An 8,809-nucleotide genomic window follows, 5' to 3' on the forward strand; every position below is an offset into this window, starting at 1 on the left:
GAATCGGCCCGATCCACGGTACCGTCCGACGGATCATCCAATCGGACGTCCGGTCGCCAGCAATTCCGACGTAACAAAAGCCCGTGGATATATACTTGGAGTCGGTGGATGACGCAGGCATCATTCCTTTTATGCTTTGGCTTTTTTTTTGACATGGAAGTAATCTCCATTACTCATAAACCAATGCCAAATCTTTGGCTACAAGCGACCGAATACAAAACGGAATACTATCCAAAATTGGATTAGTACCCTGACTCAAACTTGCCCTTATGACAAAGGCAAAGCACAAATACACCAAACAAAAGCTAGGCCTCTCTCTCCTCACTGAACTTCCTGCAGGTGCTCACTCTTGCTCCGAAATAAATAAATAATACTAAAATCTTTTGCATGCATGCATGGCACACACGAGGCAATCTTTTAGTGGCCCTTGATCAATCGCGCATATCTCCCGTGCAATAGTACTATCTACTAGCGGGATGTCCCATGTGGGTTATGCCAGCCCTGTCATGAACGACGGACATGGATCCCTTTTGGACATATTCGATAGGAGCTCTCTAGACCCATCACTCGAGCCATCGAGGTAACTTTACCAAACCCCCTTTTTATTTTCTAGTGCATGATCATTCATTCCCATGTATGCATTCATACATTCATCCATACATTCATCCCATACATCCAAGCATTGCATATGCAATTGATGCATCACAACGCTTCATGTTGCGTCACGAAGCGGTAGTCACCTCATTCAATATGAGCGACGACCGACCGGGGTTCGAAGGCCGGTCCGCAAAGGGCTTGAGGCCACCTTGTGTCAAATAGAGCCAGGGGAGAAAACACATATGAGCCCCAGCGGCCCTCACCCGATCTGCTCTGAAGCGGACAGGGTCATCTCGACCTTCTCGTTCGATCCTAACCTCGAGCCATGCCCACGGAATCTCCATCGAGGGGAGGCCAGCGGGCCACCTGAGTCGATCTCTAGAATGGCTCAGGCATCTATTGGGAGGCGGGTTAAGGAGCAGTAGAATGCCACATGAGGGCTATGCTGACCCCGTTATGAACAACGGACCTAGATTCCACTCGAACGTACCTATTATTAAGCTCACCGAGCGCGTCGCTCGAGCCATCGAGGCAAGCAACGTTAGCTCAACCCCTCTGATTGTGGAAACCACGGACGAGATAAAGCACGAAACTAAACCGACCCCTTAGCTGCGCCTGACACTTGGGTTGATGACTCCGCCTCGCCCAACACCTCGGCCGCGCTCGACACCTCGGCCGCCCCGACACTTGGGTTGGTGACTCCGTCTTGCCCAACCCCTCGATCGCGCTCGATGCTTGGGTTGGTGCCCGACACATCGAGTTGGTGCTCCACCTCGCCCGACACCTCAGGTTGGTACTACACCTCACCCTACCCCTCGGTCACGCCCGATGCTTGGGTTGGCACCCGACGCCTCGTGTTGGTGCTCCGCCTCGCCCGACCCCTCGGCCGCACCCGATGCTTGGGTTGGCGCCCGACGCCTTGGGTTAGCGCTCCACCTCACCCGACACCTCAGGATGGCACTCCGCCTCGCCTGACACCTCGGCTGCGCCCGACGCTTGGGTTGGCGCCCGACGCCTCAGGTTGGTGCTCCACCTCGCCCGACACCTTGGTCACGCTCCGCACCTCGGCCGCGCCTAATGCTTGGGTTGGCACCTAACGCCTTAGGTTGGCGCTCGACGCCTTAGGTTGGCGCCCAACGCCTTAGGTTGGTGCCCGACGCCTCAGGTTGGCGCTCTGCCTCACCCGACCCCTCGGGCGTGCTTTGTGCCTCGGCTGCACTCGACGCTTGGGTTGGCGCCCGATGCCTCGGGTTGGTGCTCCGCCTCGCCTGACACCTCGGGTTGGCGCTCTGCCTCGCCCGACCCCTCGGTTGTGCCCGATGCTTGGGTTGGGGCCCGACGCCTCGAGTTAATGCTCCGCCTCGCCCGACCCCTTGGGTTGGCGCTCCGCCTCACCCCACCCCTCGGATGCGCCCGATGCTTGGGTTGGCGCTCCATCTCGTTCGACGGCGACCCACGATCTTACACCCACCGGGTGCGCTCATGAAACGAGTATAAACAGCCCCTTCATGACTTCACACAAGTCCCAAAAGGACTCGAGGGCTCCTATCGGGTTCATAAACCCGGGGTCCCCAATAAACCCGCTTCCCTACAAAAAACTTGGCCCAGGAGACGGCGTTGTGACAACGCACGTCTCCCGGGCCGGCCTAGAAACATAATGATAGGCCGAGGCAATGATCCGGTCCCTAACCGGAAGGCCTAGCCAAGGTGGGGACACAGTCCGACTCTGACCTCTTTTTCGACTGGGGATATGCCGGACCTCTGCTCGTGATTCTTCCCCGACCGACTCAGTTAGGGCCAACTGGGAATGACCGACCAGGGATGCCCGCTTGCGCTCAAGTCAAACTGCAATACCAAGGGTTGTACCCTGCCATACCCTGCACACCTGCAGGACGGTGCCACCAGGCCATGCCAGACGGGCACTATGCAACCTTCCAGTTCCAGACATGTCAGAGCACAAACAGTATTGTAGGCGCCGGTGTTTGCCGTACCAGGTGAACACAGTAAAGCCTGCCACATGCATCTAACATAAATAGTATTGTGGGCGCCGACGACCATCTCGTACCCAACAGCGTGGGCAACAAAACTAGATAGCACACGTATCCATTCTCTCTTTCTCTGACTTGTAAAGCCATCTCCTTCAACTATAAAAGGGGATGTGCTCTCTTCTCTTTGAGGACGTTTTCTCTGACTCTAGACAACCTAAGCACTCAAACAGCTCAACAGTTCTAGAATCCAACAGCTACACAGAGCATACGCTCCAATACTTAGCGCACGTTAGAGCACACATTACTATCTTCCATTCGGTTCAGAGTCCGACCGGGCCTTTAACATTCTCCTTCTCATTTCTACTCGTTTGTAACCCCACAATAAACTTTGAGCACCTGGGCTCAGGAATAAAGTCACCGACCGACTAAAACTGGACGTAGGGCACGTTGCCTGAACCAGTATAAATCTCGTGTCATTGAGTGTTAGGCCACATCAATCACAACGCGCGGCAAAACTACAATTATTTACTTGTTGACCACTTTTCACACCGACACATAGCCCATTAGATATTCACCTATTCATCTCTAATTTTATTTCTGAAGCCTAACAATAACCAAAGTAATTTTATTTCTGTAGCCTAACAATAACCAACAGTACGTGGATGCTTCACCGATGGCAAAAGGCCCGGAAGAGGATGGATCAAACCGCGCGCGGCCCGGCCCGGCCCGGATGGATTGCTGGGCCAGGAAAGCACCTCGTACTGGGCCAGGCGGGAACATGGACGCCCGTGTTCTTTCTTTCTCTGTTAAGGGCAAGGCGGAGGAGGCCTATAATTGGACGCGCTAGGGTTTCCATCTTCCTCTCCGCCGCCGACGCATCCAAACCCAAATCAAGCCACCGCCCTCTCCTACTCCTCCCCTTGCGGCGCGACGGCGAGCACCACCAGCAGCAGCGCGCCACGATGAGGCCGATCCTGATGAAGGGCCACGAGCGCCCGCTCACGTTCCTGCGCTACAACCGCGACGGGGACCTGCTCTTCTCCTGCGCCAAGGACCACACCCCCACGGTCTGGTACGCGGACAACGGCGACCGCCTCGGCACCTACCGGGGCCACAACGGCGCCGTCTGGACCTGCGACGTCTCCCGCGACTCGGCGCGTCTTATCACCGGATCCGCCGACCAGACCGCCAAGCTCTGGGAGGTCAGCACGGGGAAGGAGCTCTTCAGCTTCCGCTTCGACGCGCCCGCCAGGTCCGTCGAGTTCGCCATCGGGGACGCGCTCGCCGTCGTCACCACCGACAACTTCATGGACCACGTCCCCACCGTCCAGGTCAAACGCATCGCCGAGGACATCGACGATCGTTAGTGCTTTGCCTTCTCAAGAACGCTTCGTTTATGCCTCCTCTGTTGTTTTTGTTTGAATGGCAAGCCTGCACCCTTGACCTTGAGATCCTGTGTGTGTATGCACTATGCAGAGACGGAGGAGTCTGCACTCGTCATCACCGGCATCAAGGGAAGGATCAACAGGGCCGTTTGGGGGCCGCTGAACAGGACCATCATCACTGCCGGGGAGGATGCCACCATTCGCATCTGGGACTCAGAGGTTAGGATAGCATGCTTTTATGTGACTGCAAATAGTACTGATGGCCGTTACAATTTGGTTATCTAGCCCTAAGAATGCCCCCATCAATTGCTTGTTGGTATGGGGCTATGGGCATCTGGTGGTGATAATATGCAATGTTTTTTTTTCCCTCCTGATCAGTCATGATAGCAGTTTAGTTTGTTAATATGTTTATTTGTATTCTTAGAAGTTTATAATGCCAAATTTCACTTTACTTTTATCAGCTTAGTGAACTAAGACAACAACCAACTAATATGCTAGTACTACTAGTATTTGCAGAACTGGACTCGACCTTTCTGATTACTGCTTGCAGTGTTACTCTAGTCTATCCAACAAGTCATGCTAATTTATTTAATGCACCATTTACCCAAAGGGGGAATAAGGAAACCGAAAGGGGGTGTGGGATTCAAAATGAACTCTGCTGTGCCTTTATAAATCCATGCTGCTCTTTCTCTGCCTTTTTCTGCACTGTTAAAATTTAAAGAAGTTAATTGTTTCTCCATAACAATGGAGACTTTTTTTCACATCACTCATGGGATGCTCTTTGAATTGTATGTAGACTGGACAACTGCTGAAAGAGTCTGATAAAGAATCTGGACATCAGAAGACCATCACATCTTTGTCAAAATCCTTAGATTGGTCACATTTCATTACTGGCTCCTTGGATAAATCTGCGAAGGTTAGCATTTGTTCAAGTTGACTGTCATAAAGATATTTATGGTTTCCCTGACATTCAATTTTCCATGCATAGCTATGGGATGCAAGAACGCTGACCCTGATCAAGACGTATGTCACAGAGAGACCAGTTAATGCTGTTGACATCTCTCCCACTCATGATACGGTATGTTCCTCTTCACAAACTTATTTATACATGTCTTTTATAAAGACCAGGTTGTGTGAACTGCCAGACCTAATTTGTTTGGCAGTTGGGTTTCATAGTTCGTATAGTGGATGGTTATATAGCTGGTATTGCAAAGTGGCTCTTTGTCTGATTTAGTGCATTTTTATGTAATCATAGGTCATGATTTTGTATATATTTAACTGTGCTGTCAGCAATTGCATCTTTTGCTGTGTACACAGCAAAAGATGCAATAAATAGGAAACTAGAGTTGTGGCGGCAGACCCTTGAGTCTAGAGGTTTTAGATTAATCAGAACTAAAACCGAATACATGAGATGTGACTTTGGCGGAGCTGCACAGGAGGAGGGAGGTGTGAGTTTGGAAGGTCAAGTAGCGCCTAAGAAGGATACCTTTCGTTATCTAGCATCGATGTTACAAAGAGATGGAGACATTGATGTGGACGTTAGTCATAGAATCAAAGCAAGGTGGATCAAGTGGCGACAAGCTTCTGGCGTTCTTTGTGACAAGAGGGTATCATAAAAGCTAAAAGGCAAGTTTTATAGAATGGCGATTAGACCGGCTATGTTGTATGGAGCAAAATGTTGGCCTACAAAGATTCGTCATGTTCCACAACTGAGTGTTACAGAAATGCGTATGTTGCGATGGATTTGTGGTCACAAAAGAATGGACCGAGTTAGGAACGATGATATACGTGGCCGCCTAGGGGTAGCACCAATTGAAGAAAAGCTTGTCCAACATCGGTTGAGGTGGTTTGGCCATGTCCAAAGGAGACCATCAAAGGCACCAGTGCATTGTGGAGTCCTAAGCCAAGCTAATAATGTGAGGAGAGGTAGAGGTAGACCAAAATTGACATGGGAGGAGGTAATAAAAAGAGATTTGAAAGCTTGGGATATACCTAGAGATCTATGTTTGAATAGGAGTGCTTGGAAAGCAGCTATTGATGTGCCTGAACCGTGACTAGGGGCTCTTGGTGGGTTTCAACTATAGCCTACCCCAACTTGTTTGGGACTGACAGGCTTTGTTGTTGTTGTTGTTGTTGTTGTAAGCCTTTAACCTATGGCTTATGCATTGTGTTAGCTGCTGTGGTTTTTTTTTTGTATTGACACTAGAACACTATTTATCATGTTTTTTTTTGAGCCATAGGTAAATGCATTGTGGTTATGGTCTACATATGATGCTGAGCCCAGTGGTACCATCATCTGTGTTCCATTTTCCTAAGATTTTCGTTTCTGTTTTTAGGTGGTTCTAGGAGGTGGTCAGGATGCAATGAATGTGACTATGACAGACCGCCGTGCTGGTAAATTCGAGGCTAAATTCTATCACAAGGTAATTTCTTTTCCAGCTAATAAAGTATCAAGCTATTGCTCCTTTTGTGTTACTTCATTGCTAACTTTGTATGCTTACAATATTTGAACTGTTCTGATTAAAACTTGCTCTCTTTTAGATTTTGCAAGAGGAAATTGGTGGTGTTAAAGGACATTTTGGGCCAATTAATGCTTTGGCATTTAATCCTGATGGGCGGAGGTAATATTTTTTTTTTATCTGACAGCACTTGTCTTTTTTTAGTCATTGTTGTTATTATCAACAATTGGCCACTTCTTGTTGTCTAAGGTTATGTCCATATTTGGTGTTTTTTACTGTATATGCTCAATGATTCAGCCATGGTAAATCATGGTAATATACGCTATTCTGATCCACACAAGGATGCCATAAGCTTTTCTGAGAGCAGGATTTTTGTTGCTATGTGTAATTTTCATTAGTATTTACCTTTTGCAAATTTACTTTCTCTGAAAAAACTCTTTCAAGCCCATTTGTGTGGCAATGTAACAACCAGTCTTGATTTGCCATTTTATCTCACTTTTCTTTAACTTAGTCTGCTTAAGTATTTTAGACGTCTATATTGACAAGTCTTTTTTCTGTAAACATAATTTATCTTTTACATATGTCTACGACATATCTGGTTTTCAATGATTTCTGAAGCTATTTATTTTTACCTTGTATACGGCTGAATGTCTCCTCTTCAGCCATTCTACATTTATATGTAGCTCAGTGATTGTAGCCAATCACATTGGCAATATATGCTATGCTGACCTCAGTTTGATGAACATTTTTACTATGAGAGCTGCATTCTGCCCACAGTAGCTTTACCATTTATCTGGCCTTTAAAAATGTTTTTTTATTATTGTATGTATGCATCTTTGGGATCTGATAGCTCAATGATTTCAACCAGGCACTCTGGTTATATACGCTATTCTGATTGCTGCTGTTGAAAAAAATATTATTCATGAGAGCTACCGATGTACCCAATCAACATGCATTGTAGATACTTTTCTCTTATGTTCTGAAGTTGTTTTTTTAGTAAAAGGGTTTGTTTCCCTAATTCTGTACATCTTCTTTCTTTAATCTTATTAGCTTTTCAAGTGGTGGTGAAGATGGATATGTAAGGCTGCATCATTTTGATTCCGACTACTTCAGTATCAAGATGTAGATAAGAACACCAGACTAATCCGAGGTAATTCTTCAGCTGCCAGCTATTCGTGAAGATTGGTTTGTTAATTTTGTTATCGCTTGCTACCTATGTGTACTGTTGAACTATGTAATGGTTTGGATAATTGGCAGTAGGGAAATTATCTTTCCCTGTATTAGTAAATAAATATATATAGCATATTGTTTCTTGCAATCAAACCTTGTAGTTTGACTGTTTTTAGGTCAGTGTTTGGGTTATTATACACATGTCAGCTGCATCTCTCGTCTGTTCTAACAAATGACAACACTGAAATATCAGTTATATCTATCCTAAGAATTCCATTTGTTGCATTCAGATTCAAACCCCTGTTGCGCTGGTTTTTAGGTCGTGTTTGTTTTAACGTTAATCCTGTAATTCCTTTTCAGGCTGTTTGAGGCCCAACTAGTTCAATTTCTTGATTCAGATGCTGCTGGTTGGCCATGACGCATGCAGAGCAGGCTCAGATCCTAGGTAGTGGCAGTCTGTTGCTTGTTAGACGAAGTTGCTCTGGAGAAGCAGCTTTTTGTTCTGCTTGAGGAATTTGTACACACTTGGCAATGAAAAGATCCTTTGAACTGAGTTGTCATTCTCGCTCCATGGTTTCCAATTTTGCTTCGATTTGTATTCTCTGTTCGTCAAAATCTTCCAATACGTTACAATTTCACAATCCGTTTTTTTTCTCTCTACATATGAGGCTGTATATTACTGAATTGGCTAAACCTACTACATCCCCCATCCATTTCGTGACTGGACGATCAAGTTCGTGTGTAGCTTTGACTGTTATGTCTAGAGTTCGTTCCTTCCTTCCCAGACGGAACACTCATGTGCTCCTCTTGTGGCTTTAGCCTATTTGGATGGTGCTGAGAACTCAAAACCGGTCGCCAGATGTCCTGCTGGACTCTGGTGCCTAACTAGATTGATAGAAGTTAATTTTAAGGCTTCATTGCGACAAAGACATCTTCTACCATTGACGAAAATTGGCCATAAACATGTTGAAGTCTCGAAATCATGTGGGTAAATTCAAATATGACAACGGAAATGGTCAGGGTGTCTGATCGTTCGGACGCCCCGTTGCCGTGGGCCACGACGGCATCAACGGCCCGACTATCCTGGATGCCTCCTTCGATAGCTGTTTGATAAAAAAAAGTTTGGTTGTCTTCTTCATTCCCCATCAGAACCGTTTCCCCATTCGTATTGCTCGCATGCGCCTCGGCGTTTTCCACCCCCACACCACGG

The 8,809-nt window shown here is 47.2% G+C and overlaps 1 protein-coding gene and 3 non-coding genes across 4 annotated transcripts; all 4 read left to right on the plus strand.

Moving 5' to 3' along the window:
- Window positions 1-3,426: 3,426 nt before the first annotated feature.
- LOC136544800 (eukaryotic translation initiation factor 3 subunit I-like) lies at window positions 3,427-8,180 on the plus strand. The gene is made up of 8 exons (XM_066536868.1): window positions 3,427-3,947; window positions 4,062-4,189; window positions 4,767-4,886; window positions 4,959-5,048; window positions 6,307-6,393; window positions 6,512-6,591; window positions 7,480-7,579; window positions 7,960-8,180. Exons 1-7 carry the CDS (start codon window positions 3,548-3,550, stop codon window positions 7,553-7,555), a joined length of 981 nt encoding a protein of 326 aa, XP_066392965.1. The 5' UTR covers window positions 3,427-3,547; the 3' UTR covers window positions 7,556-7,579; window positions 7,960-8,180.
- LOC136547746 (small nucleolar RNA U54) lies at window positions 6,712-6,795 on the plus strand. Its single transcript, XR_010781704.1, has one exon. It is a non-coding gene; the product is annotated as a small nucleolar RNA U54 (small nucleolar RNA).
- Window positions 7,111-7,191, plus strand: LOC136547738 (small nucleolar RNA U54). Its single transcript, XR_010781697.1, has one exon. It is a non-coding gene; the product is annotated as a small nucleolar RNA U54 (small nucleolar RNA).
- Window positions 7,278-7,360, plus strand: LOC136547741 (small nucleolar RNA U54). Its single transcript, XR_010781700.1, has one exon. It is a non-coding gene; the product is annotated as a small nucleolar RNA U54 (small nucleolar RNA).
- Window positions 8,181-8,809: the final 629 nt, after the last annotated feature.

The sequence above is a fragment of the Miscanthus floridulus genome, chromosome 3 (genome assembly GCF_019320115.1).
Source record: "Miscanthus floridulus cultivar M001 chromosome 3, ASM1932011v1, whole genome shotgun sequence".
Classification (NCBI taxonomy): domain Eukaryota; kingdom Viridiplantae; phylum Streptophyta; class Magnoliopsida; order Poales; family Poaceae; genus Miscanthus; species Miscanthus floridulus.